At 43.1% G+C, this 17,025-nt stretch overlaps 1 protein-coding gene across 2 annotated transcripts in view; it reads left to right on the forward strand.

The window, feature by feature from the left end:
* The window catches only part of LOC110079128 (G protein-activated inward rectifier potassium channel 1), a 29,150-nt gene that overhangs the window by 8,948 nt on the left and 3,177 nt on the right, over positions 1-17,025 (forward strand). For both annotated transcript variants that reach the window (XM_020793951.3, XM_073004383.2), the window contains exon 2: positions 8,762-8,978. In XM_020793951.3, coding sequence (XP_020649610.3) covers positions 8,762-8,978 — 217 coding nt within the window. The remainder of the gene's footprint in view (positions 1-8,761; positions 8,979-17,025) is intronic.

The following is a 17,025-nucleotide window of genomic DNA, read 5'->3' on the forward strand; positions in this document are numbered from 1 at the left end:
ACAGTTTTTTCGCTAGACATTGACTTTTTGCAATCGCTATAGTGATTCGCAAAACAGTTATTCCTATGGGGGAACTTTGCTGGACAATGTTTGGTCCCTGCTTCGCAAACTGATGTTCGCTTGACAATGATTTTGACAGCTCCCTCCGTGCTCGCAAAACAGGTGTTTTGGGGACTTAAGCTTTTCAAGACAGCTATTTAAACAGCTGATTGGCGCTTTGCAAAGCGGCTTTCCTATGGCCGATCTTCGCTAGACAACGACGATGCTTCCCCATTGGAATGCATTAAACAGGTTTCAATGCATTCCAATAGGGAAATGCTTTTCGCTAGACAATGATTTTGCTAAACAGCGATTTCAGTGGAATGGATTATCATCATCTAGCAACTGCACCACTGTAGTTTCTGTGCTCAAGACCCATTTTAAATTGAGTTACAGTGGCTAAGGAAGCCACAGAACAAGCTCCCTTACTGAATGCCTTCCCCTGCCTATTCATAAAACCAGGGAATGATTGAATAGATAAGGCTATGATACACTGCGCTGCCTGAGATACAGTGAAAATCACCTCCACCTCTGAATCAAAGTGCAAAGTATCCAAAGTCTGGCAAATTATTCTGGTCCATGGGGTACAACATGCCACAAGCAGCTCTTTCCATTCCTATCTACACACGTAAACCAGTAACAATGGCAATTTCTTGTTATTTCATGACTGCCCAAGTTTTTGACAGGGGGTACTTTGAACATAAGGAGGGCGTCCAGCATACGTAAATGAAAAGCTAGTGAGGTGCAATCATTTAACAGGTGCTGCACCAGTGAACAGAAGCATGCCTTTGGACAACAACTCCCAGAATCCCCGTCCTGCAATCTAAAAAAAAAAGTCCCCCACATGCTTTGCTGCATGCCCTAATTAGGGTTACAGTGGCAAATCTGTGACCTTGCTTTGAGGAGGAGGGGAGTTAGGAACCATTTTGCGTGCCCGGGACCCTTCTACCCTCCACCAAGGCCTGCCGTGGCAGCTCCCTCCTTCTGCTGAATAGCAAGGCCAGCCCTAAAGGTTGAAGCCGTCCTTGGCTGAGGTGGCCCAGGTTTCTGGTCGTCGCTTTTCGACTCTGTGGTTTGTTTTTTTTTTTTCCTCAAATCGTCTGGCAATGTTTTAAGGAAGCACACGGGACCCCACACTCCTGCAGACATGCTTTTTTGGGGGGGGGAGGGGGACTGCTTCAACCTGAGGTGTGAGGGAGAGGAGACTAAGGCTTCCCTGCAGCAGCCTCGCCCTCGCCCTGAGGACCCCGTTGCGGGGAGGGGGCGCTCTTCCAATTCCCCCCCCCTCAGCCGCCAGCCAGAGCCCGGGATGGCGCTACTGCCGCCTCCGCTTCGGCTTCGCTCCTTTCTCGTCACCCTGATTAGCAACGCGGAGGCCGCGGCTTTCTTGCCTGTCGAGCGCACCAGGCGGGAGGGAAAAGATAAGCCTTATCACGCCGCCGGGCTCGGGGGCTGCTTGCCATCTTAGAGAAAGCTTTCCCGCCACGCGCCCTCCTCCTCTCTCTCCTCAATCCCCTCCCTCGAGATAAGCGAAGCCTTTGCCGAAAAGGGGTCGCCTCTCCGGCTCCGCAGCGCGCCTTGCCGGAGCGCGCCTGAGACCCCAGTCGACCCCGCGCGCGACCCGGCCTGCTTCCTCCTGCCTCCGGAGAGAGAGAGAGAGAGAGAGAGAGAGACGGTATGACCAGCAGCCTTCCGTGCTAGCAAGCGAGGACCTTTTTAAAAGCAACGTGGCGTGGGGATGATGACGATGATACTTACACTGAACTTCTCATTTCTCAACATTGCTGATGCTTTGGGGGGGGGCGCGGAGCGGACCAAAGGGTCCAGCTTAAGTATTAAAAAATATATATTTCAAATAAATATTTAAATAACTCTTAAAGATCACGTCTTAAGAGTTTGCAGGCGAGCGTGATGTGTTTGCAAACACCCAATTTCGAATTTCGGGAAGCAAATAAGCAGCTTATTGTTAGTTGGTTTTTTTTAAGCGGTACCCAAAGATTTTGGAATGGTGTCAGTTGCTGAAATTACTATGGGGAGGAGGAGGACTTGATCTTGCTTTGAACTGTTTTTAATTAAAAGCAAGTGTTTTAATTAAAAGAATGCTTTCAATTTCTGGCCTCAATGTTTGGTAAGGGGACCCAGTGGGGTGTAGTGGATGGAGTCACAGCCTAAGACTCAGGAGGCCTGGATTCAATCAGTTTGGCAATGGAAGCTCACTGGAGGAGGTTGGAGCTGGTAAAACTACTCCTTAAATAACCTACTTATATTGAAAGCGTTATTCATCATCATCATCATGTGCCCACTTACGGACATCCTTTTCTAAGAGTTTTCCAGGGAGAGAACACTCAGAAGTGGTTTACCATTCCCTTCTTCTAAGGGGTGCCCTGGGATTGTGCAGCTTACCCAAGGCTACACAGGCTGGCTGTCCTCACAGGAAGCACAGTGGGGAATCAATATAAAGGCAGGAGCAGGTGATACCTTTAATCGAGCATTAAGAATACAAAACAAAGAAACAAAAACCAAACAAGTATAGCAGCAAGTATAGAATCCCTCACTATTGACTGTGATGGTTAGGGCTGACAAAAGCTGCAATTCAACAACAAACACCTGGAGGGTGAGAAGCCCACATGCTCTGACCCTCAGTTGACACAAAGACCACACATATAGCACATGTCTGCTTATGGGCTCCTCTTACCAACTAAGGCACAACGTGAAGCAGCTTTCTTGATGACTTTAGTTCTCTGGAATAAGAGAGCATGTGGAAGCATCCTGCAGGTCATTTCAATTACAGCCCTGCTTTTCCCGGGATTGCCTTTTGAACTTGACACCTGGCTGTTACATGCTGTGTTAATCCTATTTTCAAGCTCAAAAAAAAATTACAAAGTGATAAAAACGCATTTGGTTTATTTATTTCTAAAAGAAAATGTGGAGTTCTACCTTCTGCCTCCAGTTGGGACCTTCAAAGCAGTGAACAAAACATTTCTTAAAAAGAAAACTACAAAAAATTATAGATTTGCTCTCTGGTAAAAGCATGCCTGGACAAAGAGCAGAATGAAAACAAGTAACAATGGGCTCAATTCACACTGCTGATTTGTTTCATAATGTGGTGAAAAATGTTAAGTGCCTTTATTCATGATGATAAAACCTTTGTCTATTTTCCCCAAGGAGAGTCCAAAAAGGCAGGCAAGTATATTAACAAACCAATCCATCTCTAATAGGAGCAGATCTTTTCTAAGGTGAATGTATCTTAATTTCATATCCATACTACCCCAAAATACTTCATTACAACAGGGATAGACCACAACAATATATTGTTACTAGTGAAAATCCATTTCTACCTGAACTACAGTGAGAATTGCACCAAAGTTCGGAGGGAAGTGGGAATCAAGAAGGCCACGGCTTGTGATGGTCTTATCCTGGCTAACACGGCAGGCCCTGCATCCCCAATGCCACTGGTTTTGCCCAGCAGTTCTCTCTATATCACAATTATCTAATCAATAAAATGTGGGAGAACTTTCTCTCCTAGGTTGTAGGTATACAGGTACACACTTACACAGAAGCAGAGTATCCCTAAAGCATACACTTTCTGAAGTTAAAATCTTGGAAGGCTGCTATGTAGCATCAAGCTGTAATTGGCTAACTTTCTTTCTCACAGGCTCCCTCCTTGTAAGTCAAACTGCGGTTAGTTCATGGCATGCTTTGTTGCCATAAGCACAATAAGGTAGAAAAGTGGTTCCTAATCTTGGATAACTGGGTATTCTTGGACTGCAACTCCCAGAAACTCCAGGCAGCACAGCTGGTGGTGAAGCCTTCTGGGAACTGCAGTCCCACAACTGGGTTACCCAAGGCTAGTGGAAGCTAAAACCATGCACCCACCCTTAGAAAGGTATGCCTTCTAAAATAGGAGACACCAGAACATGCGCCAATGACTAGCTGTCTCCAGGCACCTCACAAGTCCAATCATCTTCCTTTGAGAACATGGAATCAGCAGGAATTGTGCCAAATCAAAACTTGGAAAAATTACTTTGGTGTAACTGGCTGGGGGATGCTGTGACTTGTCAACCCATTTTCCCAAGCCTGTAGAAAATAATCTGCAGCTTACGACTTTCTGCGAGAGAGTTTCCAGGATTCTTTGAACCTCTGCAAATAATGGCTCTTGGCAGGTACCAACCTCAGGCCTCACCATTTGTCTTTGTGACATGTCAAGGAAGGGAAATGCCCAAGAAGCCTCCTGGCAGCTGGGCTCAGTTCTTTGTTTGAAGGCTCCCACATGTTTCTGTGCCTCCTAGTCCTATGCAGCTTTCTCACTCTTTTTATTATTATTTTTCCCCAGTCATGACATTGACTTTTGCAGTGCTTTCCTCCCTGATCAAAAGAGTGTCCTTTGACCATCTGTTATTCGGGGGACCAGTTGATGCCAAGGCATGTAGCGTTTTCTCCATTGTCACTCCCCCCCTTACTTCTTTGTATTAAATGAAAACTGCAGAGCCTGAAATCTTTCATAGACGTCCAGAAAGGAGAGGGCACGTTCCCCATCTGGTGTTTTTCCTCCATTAAAACTCGCCTTCCTCCTTAGTTAATAAAGATGACATATCCCCTCCCAACTGCTTTTTCCCCCCTGCTGATGAGAGGGGAGAGCAGCAGAATACAAATAACTTTGTGGCCACATGTCGTAAAACAAAAGCAAAAAATCCCTTGAAAATGCAGATGACTTGATGTCAAGGCTGGCTTAGGTATGATACAGTCAACACCTCAGGCAGCAAAGGTCATAAAAGGGATGCAAATCATTAATTATTTGAAAACATTTGCTACTGCATTTTTCAAAATGCTAGAGATGGAGAGAGATTGCTGTGGGGTTGTCTGTGTTGTCTGCTGAAATAATGTACCTGGGTTGAGATACTAGGTCCCTGGGCTTTGGTGAACATGAGCACCATTGTGCTGCTCTGCCTCAGGCGGCAAAATGTCTTGCTCTGTCTCTGCCTGGCATGGTATACAGGTTTTCCTTTAGGCAGGGGGTGGGCCACCTCTAGACAGCCGGGGGCCACACATGCTCATTCCTGGATTTTATATAGCTTCACCCCGTTTTACTGCCAGTTGAGCCCCACTCCTGCACCCCATAGTGACCAAGTGTTATTTATTTTTTTAAATAAAAGAAATTTAACTATTTGTCCTTTGAAAATGTGTTAAAATTGCCCCCCTTCACTCCTAGAGAATACAAGATGACTCTTCAGCCCAAATAAGTAGTCCACCACGACTAGATAGGCGGGATATAAATTAAATAAATAATAATAATAATAATAATAATAATAATATTTGTGGGGAGTGTCTACAGCACAGTAATACTAGGGAATGCAAACGCCCCCCCAGGACTGACATGTTTCCCGCTTCTGAGTTCAATGGGACTGACTGTTCCTTCGTTTGAGCTGCTCCTTCAAAGCATTTCCCATATTAGCCTGGCTTCACCTTATTCACATCTAAACTGCTAATTGCCACCCCCACTCTGCCCACGGGGTTCTTTAATCCCTGACATACAACAATATCTCTGTTATTGCTTATTTAGTTTTTCCACTGATAACTCCTTGGCCAGAATCTTATTGAGTTTTCACATCATGAATCCAGAGTTGTGTGCCCAGTGTGCACAATTGTTCTGGCTGTTTGTTGCATGCTCATGCACTTAGGTGCCTGCCTGCATATGCGACAGACAGACAGAAAATTGTGAAAACCACTTAATACAATTTCCCTAACAGACACAGCATTTTGCAATTAGAATGTCAGCCTTTTTTACCCTTTTCCTTGTCTGAAAAGACACCAAAGCAATTTATAAGTATTAGAAAATGAGACTATCTCTGCCACCAGGCTTAGAATCTAAATGATATGACTCTCTCTCTCTCTCTCTCTCTCTCTCTCTCTCTCTCTCTCTCTCTCTCTCTCTCACACACACACACACACACACACACACACACACACACACACACACACACACACACACACACACACGTTTTTAATTACAAACATCCATCAGGTAACAAATCCAGTTCTTCTGGGAAGTATGCCTAACAGGTTGGAGAGCTAGGGATTAATTTGCAATGGACGAATTGCTTCTTTCTCTCCTTCCAGTGACTACAGCAGTGGTGAACAGTAGCTGGAAGAGAGGGGCTGTTACTCGGGGATGAATCTAGTCAGGGTAGAAGGAGTAGGGCTTTTATAACCTTGCATGCTGCCTTTAGTAGGTTTGGCTGGGAGGGATCTTTCTGATCTGGAGTGACTGTCAGTCTATCCAGCACTGACCAATTGTTCCTTCCCTGCTTCTGAATTCAAAGAGCAGGCCACTCTGCTCCGTGGCGTCTCTCCTCTTTGTTGTTTGTTGGCAATCAATAGTCTGCGGAGGTCTGTTGCTGAAAGCAGTCATGTTTGTAAATTTGCTGCTTGATCTATTCACAACTATAAGTAAAGAAAATGGATTTTATTCTTTCTACTACTAATGTGTCAGAGTGAGCTGAGACTGAAAGTGCCAGTTAATGAGAAAGGGGTGGTCTACTCTGGGGAATGGGAAACTATTTCTGCTCTGTGAATCTCTGCACTTCTGCTGCATAGCCATAGGAATTTAACGAAAAATTCAAAACTCTGAAACACTAATTGCTGCCACCTTGCCTTCCAGAGGCCTCCCAGAGGCTTGGAAAAGTGAATTTCTGGATTATAATTTCCAGAATCCCCATGGGCATTCTGGCTGGCAGATTTGGGGAGCAGTAATCAAAAAATGTAAGTTCACCAAGCTGGGTTCCTTACTGTTCTTTGTATAGCACATTGAAGCTACCTGTGGTTCTAGTTCTACACATGGGTAAGAGGATAGGTTCCCATCACTGTGCCTTGGTTTTAACACTATGCTGAAGTCATGATCCTATGAACCTTTTAGCCGAAAGGACTTAGACTGCCTGCCTTCCCATTTTGAGCTTTCCTGGCAGGGCTATCACAGGGCAGCCCACGCCACCTGCCATTCTTCTTGCATCTGGCAAGAAAGGAAGCTCACTGCTCCTTAAATTGAGGTATTCCCCTGGCAAACAGCCCCTGACTGCCATTCTTAGCAGCTCTGCTCTCCTCAGCCCCCAGGAGAATAAGCCTTTTGAAAAGAAAAAAAAATAAGGAGGGGGGAACCCTTGGCCATTCAGGCACATAACATCACATTTGTTCAGCAGAGGACTTGCGCACTGCGTTGAGACGGAGTGGGGGATTGACATCTTAGTTAATAAAGATGACATCTCCCAACAGTGACTGAAGCAGGCAATACATGTCTGGTTAATCCAGCTCGGCAAGGCATGCTGGTATGAGTGTGGCTGAAAGAAGGGAGCGGAAGGTTCAGATGTACGGGGTCAGTTCTGGATATGCTCAGGCCAACCTCTAGAGGCCTCAAGCAGGGCCCTGTGCTTTTATTCGGTCAAATGTCTCCAAACATCTCTTGCAGCTCCCAGCTCTCTTCCTTTTTTTTCAACCACCCTCTCCATCTCCATCAGAATGGTTTTCGTTTTAATGAATTAAAGCTTATTCTGCCCATATCTACTGCAGACACCTTGCTGGGTTCCCCCACCCCCCACCCTGTGCTAATTATCAAGCACGGCAGCGCTTTCTTCTCTAGCTGCTACCGTGCAGAAAATGAGAGGAACATCCAGTCGTCATGTACAATCTGGCCCCGCATGCAGAGATTCACATGGAAAAGTCAGCAGACATCTCTCCTAAATCAGGAGCAGAGTTCGGAAGAGTTCCTTTTGTTGGACTACGACTCCCAGAGCCCCCCCCAAGCAGCATAAGCACCATAGCCTGGGAAGCATAGTTTTAAAATGTGATTTCCCCCCCCCCCAAAAAAAAAGCCTGGTAGGAAGTGTAGCCAACTTTTTTGCTCACACAGACTCCTAGAGAGGCTTAACTCGCTCCCTGATGACACCAATTGAATGCACACGCCCTTTGGGTTTTCTGGCGTGGGGCAAATTTTTTGGTGATGCACTGTTTTAAGTCCCACCCCACTGTCCTTGGGTCTGACCCAGTATGATGGGGTAGTGTGCTTCCTTGCAGATAGGAAATGAATGAAAGCTTAGCCACATGCTATGCATTTAATATATCATGCACTTCAACTGGGCAATTCAGGTTCACTCCGTAGTACCTGATCCATAGCGTTCATGCTCTGACAGTTAGGTGGCCAAGCTCTTCACTCCAAATCTCCCATACCAAAGTCCAGCTCACCACTGAGTCCCTCCAAAAAAAATAAAAAAATAAATCAATATATATTGAATGCAAACACTCTGTGAATTCCTTTCCCATTCTGTTTCCATAGCTTTCATGCTGGGAGGTTTATTCTCAAATCACTGCGGCTTCTTTGATCCATGCTGGGGTGATATCTTTCTCAGGCCAACAAAAAAGCACCAAAAGAAAAGTGTACAAGCTTTCAAGGTCACGGATCTCTTTGTCAGCCAAGATATTACAAAAATAAACGGCGTGGGGGAGGCCTGGTTTTGTGAGCCTGCACAGGGCAGGCGATGTAGGAGGAAAGCTGTGCAGAACATCAGCTGAAACTCCTCAGGTCATGCAGTGGGATCAGGTTATCACCCAGGGTAACCCCTAGACCTCTTGCAAAGAGAAACATTTTGGGTCTTCCATTTTCTAAATGGGAGTTCTCTGTCTTTGTCTCTCTCTGTCTCTCTTACTCTTCTCTCTTTCCGTGTTTTGTCTTTAGTCACGACAGACGCCAGAAGGCGAATTCCTGCCACTAGACCAATGCGAGCTTGATGTTGGATTCGGAACTGGGGCCGACCAACTGTTCCTGGTTTCTCCTCTAACCATCTGCCATGAAATCAATGACAAAAGCCCCTTTTTTGCCCTTTCGCAAAGATCGCTGAGGAGCGAGCAGTTTGAAATTGTTGTCATCCTGGAAGGGATCGTTGAAACCACAGGTAAGAAGATACTGAATCTGGTACCTCATAGGAATAGGAATAATAATAGCAAAAGCAGCAGCAGCAGCAACAACACAGTAGACAATTTGTATAGCACTTCCAAGCATTCAAAACACATCATATGCATTATTTACTTGTAATGTTTATAACAATGCAGAAAGATAGGTTGGTTTTATCATTCACCATACTATAGATGGGGAGACAGAAGTTGAGACAGAGGGTGGCCTGTCTAATTAGTTTATAGCAGAGGTCAGTTTTAGACTAAGTCTTCCTCATCTGTGACTCAGTTTCTGTGCCCTGTACCCCGACCGGATTTGATGCACATCCTCAATGGCTGAAAACCATGAAGAAAGAGGGCCTATTTTGGTGCTCCGGAGTAATGTTTCGATGCAGAATTCACACAGAAATAGACCTGCAAGGGTGTGTGCATTGTATGCATTCTTACCTGAAGAGACATAGAAAATGTCACCAAGTTTTAGGAAGTGTGAGGTATTTTACAGACAAAATGGCTGGGGCAAAAATTGTTTCAATTAATCTCTTGCTTTTTGCAACTCTGTGTGTGTGTGTGTGTGCATGTGCGCGTGCACACAAGATTATTATTATTATTATTATTATTATTATTATTATTATTATTATTATTATTATTATTATTATTATTATTATTATTATTATTATTATTATTATTATTATTAACAACACCAGGCATGGTCAGTCAAAATTAAGTTTAAGTAATGTATTCTGGTTATTGTTAGATTGGTTACATTTGGGATGGGTAGTGGAATTCTTATACTGTAGGAGTCAATCAAACCCTACATTAAACCTTAGCAATAACTCTGCTGCTAATCTTCAATATACTGGAATTCTTATGGAATTTTTAAAAAAATACTCCACAACTCATTCAGCACAACTTTTGTTCTGCACCGCTTTGTTCTTACATCACAGGGGATGAGAATTAACCTTCAGCCCAAAGATATTGTTTTGTAACCTACTTGGGATCAATACCCTAATTTAGGAGTTATGTGGTTTAGGTCCCCGCTCCCCAAATGCTGGGGTAGAAAACTCTCTATACACAATCAGAAGGGATTTTACTATAGCCCTATTATGAAATGCAGATTCTTTCAGTACTTGGTGCTTCCACACAAAAGGGATTGTTGGTGATCAGTGATATTGGGGAAAACACAGATCTGGTATAAGAGACACAATCAATCAATCAATCAATCAGTCAGTCAGTCAATCAATCACTTTTATTAGCATTAAAACCAATAACCGTACAATCAAGATTATACTTTCCACTGCAATAAGATAAATATGACCAAGTTACGTCAAGGCTCCTTGAAATAGTCAGCTTAGTTTATTACAATAATGTGAAAAGGTTCTTGTGTAGTCTTAGGCAGTCCTGAATTTGGCGTGGAAATCAAAACCGGAGACTCACTGAAAACATTAACAGATTTATTCTTATTCAACAAAGGAGTATCTATAATAACTCCTGTGGGATAAACACGATCCCAATCATATAACTGTGTCCTGAACTTCACAGAACCATTATATCCAGTCTCTCTCCTTAATACTGAGGTGCCGGACCAAAGCGTTCCTTGTCCGTTGGCTTCTGTAGCATGGCGCTCCTCATCGCGCAAATGGTACAGGGGTGGCAAGCCCAATCCCCCTCCGGTGGTGGCTTGTTGTAGGTGGGATGGGGCACACCACTTTCTTCAAGGGACCCTTTCCCCTTGGATAGACCATTACTGTCCATTCTCATGTTTCGGTGATGGTTACACCCTCTCTTTCAGGTACCGGGTAAACCTCCCACTTTCAGATTGGGAAAGTCCTTCAATAGTTCTCTTACTTGATCACATTTCTTTTCCTCCTTCTCTTTCTTGCCTGTCGAAATCCAAAAATCCCCTGCTCCTGTTCCTACTTTTATATCCTCCTCCCACACATCAATCATTTACTCCTCCTCCTTTCCCTTCCCCTCTTCTGTCAAACAAACTGCTATTTTTAACTCTTTCTTTGCCAGCCTTCTGTTTTAACACATCCCTCTCCCTTTCCTTGACCACCATATCTTTACTATCTGGAGGAGACAGCACACTCTCATCCACCTTGCCTTCACAAATAGCAAGATATTTAGCTACATGCTCAGTCAAATCAGGTTGTTTATCTGCTAACATCATTCAGATTAAGCTCTCAGGGGAGACAGATAAGTTTGAAATAACAGAGCTAAGTAGTAATTGGCAGAGCTCACTAAATTTAGGGCAGAGAAGAAGAATATGTAAAATTGAGTCCAGTTCTGCTAAGCAGTGCTTACACCGGCGGTTCTTAAAGGGGATGTTACGATATCTGCCGGAAATAACAGCTGAGGGAAATATATTAAATCTAGCCAGTAAAATGCCCAGCGCCACAGTGGGTTAATGAGGTTGGTGAAATAATTGGCACCAGTTACAGACAAAGGGGGCAAACTATAAAAATGAGGAGAGCAAATTAAATTCAAATCAGCTGCCAGAGTCTGACGTTCAATGTCCCGAATACTTTGCTGAATAATATAGTAAAATTGAGTTTCTCCACAATTTGTCAGGGAGTTGGTTAATACCTATGGAAGTGATTTTAGAGTTAATAAAAGAGTACCATGTGGAGATAAAGAGATCACTTAATAAATCGGTTCAAAAGGGATTGGGAAGATTTCTGAAAGTGTAAACAAAGCCAAAATTTAACAGTGGAAGAGACATAGAGTAACTTCTGGATTTGTTTTCAAGGTGGACTCCCACATGTGCCGTGAAATAAGTATGCATAACGTTTCCTCCCTATTCTCAGTTAAAATTATTTCCAGCTACTTTTTTCGCCTCTTAGGAGAAGATGACTTGGTCCACATGTATCTTCCCCTTCCAGGGAGAAAAGCAACCAGAAGGAAATATGGATTAAGGGAAACAACTAAGAAAATGATTAAATTACCTTTAACCCCATCCATCCCATTGTTTCTCCAATTAGATTTGAAACCTCTCAGTGGCACCAGTACAGCATCAGTAACTTTATTGTATTTATCCAAAGGCTATTATAAGTTAGTGGACAGTGTAAGAAGAAAAAGTAATCGAGAAGAAAATAGAATATAATCTGTTTTTAAAATGTAACACAACTTCCACAGAGCAAATACAAGAACAGTCCTTTAAAATTCATAACTAAGGACTATGAAAATCATTAATATAATAAGCACATCATTTCCCAGCAACTTCAGCAAATTATGCTGCTATCAAGCTAACTGAAGGTTGATTAATGGCCAATAATTGCACCCTTGTGTCTTGAGATAGTGTGGAAACCAAATTCTTCTGGAGATCTGACACCTCTAGTTTGGCCTTGAATCTGAAATCAATTAGAATGAGGTGCTCCTCATTCTAATCATCGCTAGTCCAGCCTGACTGGAAAAGACAGTCTCACAACCAGAGGTACAGCACAGATTTTGATCATGACACTCACCATAATCCCCAAGGAAGGTCCAGAAAATGCTTGCAGCTGTGCTGATCTATATCTGCTTGCCTCTTTAGATGCCTGTCTGGCTGCCTCTATTATGTGTGTCTGCGTCTGTGTGTGGGTGTTGCATATTTCCTTCTCGGAAAAATCTGTCTCCCCTCCCCACAACACCTCCCAGCTAGGGTAAGGACCACAATCAGTTTTGGCGGGAACAAGACAGGCTTGTGGTAAGGATGGTATTGTCCCTGCTGGCCGAAAAAGTCTCTGCCAACCATAAGATCAGAATCTCATGCAGGGCCGGCCCTACTATTAGGCAAAGTACATCAGGCTCCTCAAGCAGTAGATAGTGGGGCAGGATAAGGAATGACAAACAGCAAGTTGTTAGAGTGAGCTTTATAGGCCCCATAGCTTGTCCTAAGACTGCTGCTGTCAGGATGAGAGTGCATCGGCACCTGCCAAGTCAAAAACAAGACACATCGTCACCTCTTGCACCTGAAGTGGAAGAAAGCCCCATCTTGTCTTTTCCCTCAAGAAGCAACTGGACTTAGGCTAGCCTTCATCCGCTGGCTTCCACCACTTGAGCCAACATGAAACAAGCATCCACACCTCAAATCTGAATCTCCCCACTTGAGCAATACTTGGTTTTGCATACTGGCCTGCAGGTTTTGAAAACACACACTACGATTGCCCAAAACATAGAACTCACCAGAGCTAATGTGTGGATTGGGATGGGGGTTTACCCCATAATTTCCCCTTTCTCTGATCACAATCTGCCTATGAGAGTAACTAGTTCCTTGTAATTAGTCCCTTTTCACAACTAAGCTATAACTACATGGCAGCTGTAACTTCCTGAGATAGAATCTCACATTCTGACGCCCTCTTTTCCCTCTCCTATAGTTCTCCTATTTTGTTTAATGTTTTTGTCATGTAAAGACTGTTTTAAATATATATTTACTGTATTATTTTATGTTGTTAGCTGCCTAGAGTGGTCCTGATCCGACCAGATAGGCGGGATATAAATAAAATAAATAAAAATAATAAATAAAATATTTTGTAGTGCAGCTGTGACTTTTAGTGAGGCAGCTTCACTAGACAATAGAGAAGGAATGTGATGTTGCTGAAATGGCAGCTTGTGCCAGGCTCTGCGATGAGGTAAATGGAAGGAAAGTATGTTTTCTCTCACAGGCCATCAAAAACCATCTATTAAATTACTTCTAAGGACTGGGAAAGTGGAGATAGTTTCTATAAAATTGCAACTATAGCGGGGACTAATGACTTGGGAGGGGTTGGAACTACAACTGTATCTAATTGCTTTTTTGAAGTCATTTCTCAACTTCTGCTCTTGCCTCTCTACTGAACAGAGCTGAGAACTTTGTTCCATTTATATATAAGCAATGAAGGCACCCAAGCTGGAAAAACAGAAGACTTGCCTGAAGGCTGACCTGCTGCTTCACTGCCAGGAGTTTGGCAAATGGGACTGTTACAGAGAGATTAATTACATTAATTCCCCTTCTGGTGCTCTGCTAAGGAACCTTTTTATACTGTAATACATACTGGATATGGGTGGTTAAAGGGGGGGAAAACCTCATTTACAGTTCTTAAAAGGAACTCAGTGCTTTTCAAGGTAGGAAAGCCAATCTCCCATGAACCTAGGGCCTAATTTAAGCCACCCCTCTTTTATAGTTGTCAGATCTGCAACCTTCCAGCTTAGCCCTAGGATTTGCTTTCAAGTTCTATATAGACAAGACTCCCTATGGCAACTGTTCTTTGAAACTGCTTTGCTTAAAAGTTAGAGCAGCTCTAAAATTAGGGGGCCAACCGTCCTTTGAGACCGAAATGCTCTTCCACTCCTTTTAATTGGGTCCAGTGACGTTTAAAGGCCATTAATAACATAGTGGGGAAGGGAGGGGAACCACTGAGCTAACAAATATATATATACAGGTCTTGGAAAAGTTATTCTTTTGGACTATGGCACCATGAGTTTACAATCCAACATGGCCCTGCATTTCATTTAATGGGTTGCATTAACAAAAACATGCCAACGCTTATTTTGGGAAGTCCACATAGTATTTTAAGTGCAAGCTTGTGTTATTCTAACTCTTTAGTCTTAAAGGCAATGTCTAAAGTTCTTTGTGCCCTTTCCCTCTTCCCACTAACTCCCCTGAACACCCTGAACATTTTTGGGGAATGGAAATTGCCTCCTCAGAAGCATTTGGGGAATCTTCTTTGTCACATGCAACCAATTTCATGCCCTCTAGGCTCTCTTTCGGGGTACCTAAGTGTGGTGTAGCAGAGAGAATAATGGACTAGGACTAAGGAGGCCTGGGTTCGATTCCATGGAAGCTCACTGGAGATGTCTGGGATTGGTAAAAAAAAAAAAAAACACTTCTTAAATGCTTCACTTAGGGCACTAACTTATTAGGCTGTTGAATCTATCAAAATCCTGAAAAGCAGCAATGACTTGAAATACGGTATTTTTCCATGTAGAAGACATTACTTTTTTCTAAAATCATTAGACTGAAAATGGAGGTGCATCTTTTACATAGAAGTAAGCTGAGATAACTGAGGAGAGAACAAAATGCAACACACCTTGCCTCTGTAAACAGGCTTCCTTCAGTCAAGAGGCTTAGCTTCCTCCAGTCAGGAGCTTTATGGAACTGACCTCATCTGACCCTAAAAAAACCCATTGGAACACACCTCCTTGGAGGTGGAGCCTGTGTAGGCAGTGCTCAGATGCAACAGAGACTCTTAATGTTTTAGCATTCTGAGCCCAGAGGCTGAATCCTCAAAGCTAAGTTTTCTTAATTCTTTGTTTAGAAAAGCGGGGTGGGGGGGAGAGGTTGTCTTATAAACGGAAAAAATATGGTAACTTTTAGTGGAAATGAAAGAAGAGCCAAAGCAGGAGTGCAGTTGAACATGAAGAGAAAAATCATGACTACAGAAGAACTACACAACTTTAATGCTGACAGAACGAAAATTGAAATAGTCAGAAATTTTGTATACCTTCATTCAGTCATCAACCCAAATGGAGACTGCAGCCAAGAAATAAGAAGACAGGGGCTAGGAAGGAATGAAAGAGCTAGAAAAAGATGATCAAATTTTAACTCTTTAGTCTTAAAGGCAATTTACATTAATTCCCCTTCTGGTGCTCTGTGTCACTGGAGACCAAGCGCAAGGTCATCCACACTGTTGTATTCCCAGTCACATTGTATGGGTATGAAAGCTGGACAGTAAAGAAAACTGGCAGGGGAAAATTGATTTGTTTGAAATGTGGTGCCAGAGGAGAATTTTGTGGATAGCCTGGACTGCTAGAAAGACAAACAAGTGGGGTTCTAGTACAAATTAATTCTGATCTATCTCTGGAAGCAAAAATGATAAACCTGAGGCTGTCCTACTTTGGTCATATCATGAGAAGGCAAGATTCTCTGGAAAAGACAGTAATGCTAGGAAAGGATGAAGACAGGATGAAAAGAAGCCCAAATGCAAGATGAATTGACTCCGGCCTAAAGGAACCTACAGCCTTGAAGTTACAATTGCTGAGCAATGCTGTTGAGAACAAGACATTTTGGAGAGTGCTCATTCATAGAATGGCCATACTTTTGAGGTGACTTTATAATATGTAACAACAAGGCTCTCTTTAAGGCCCATAAGTTTGTTTGTTCGTTTGTTTTTTGACAAAGTGGCTAGATGTTTTTTTCCATTTTTTTTTTAAAGGACTTTTAAGACCTGAAAGAGCTTCTGGGATGTGAATTTTGCGTGGCAAATTGCACTCCTACCCCAGAGATGGCTTTGAACATTGGTTGCGTTTTGAGGGTTTTGGAGTGTGTGTGTGAAGATTTTTCCAGGAAGTTTAAATTTTGAGGTTCAAAGAAAACTGAGAGAATGCATACAACCTATCAGCTACATATTGCCTATTCTTTATAATATGTCAAAAGGTCTCTCTCTCTCTCTCTCTCTCTCTCTCTCTCTCAAAATTAGCCAAACAAACTGCTGAATATCTAGAGTGACAGAAAGACTTTCCTGCTGAAGTCTTTAATGTAGATTCTGTGTCTGATTGTGAGCCTTCTCTGTTTCATCTCACAATATTCAGAATTCCCCAGCAACTGTCTGGCTGTTCAAAAGGGTTAATGAAACATGCATAAGTGAATGCTAGCTGAGTCAATACGAAGTGCTGAGAGACTGGCACAGTCACCAGATGGAGGAGCAGGTCCTTGGTTACCTCTACAGGAAACAGAACTGGCGGATGAACTGTGCAAACTTAGCACTTATTCTCTCCCCGTGACTCCATATTTTACCATCTGCCAGCCTTCCCTCGTAATATCGTAGCTTAGAACTCTCCCAACCACCTCTAGATGATGGGAGTTCTAATCCAACACATCTGGGGCCAATATGGTATTGTTCTTTTTCACGTTATGGATTGGGTGCACTTGTCCTGCTTTAGTTCTGCTAAAACCAGTACTGTATATTAAAGCATTAGTGTCTCCCTCGGGACCGAACCTCCTAGTTCTTCTCAAGTCTTCCTTTATCATAAAGACAATTCCAAGTAGTCACATTGAAGCAACTGCTTGTAGTTTTGCTGAAGGGACAACGC

This window comes from Pogona vitticeps, chromosome 6 (assembly GCF_051106095.1).
Source record: "Pogona vitticeps strain Pit_001003342236 chromosome 6, PviZW2.1, whole genome shotgun sequence".
NCBI classification, from domain to species: domain Eukaryota; kingdom Metazoa; phylum Chordata; class Lepidosauria; order Squamata; family Agamidae; genus Pogona; species Pogona vitticeps.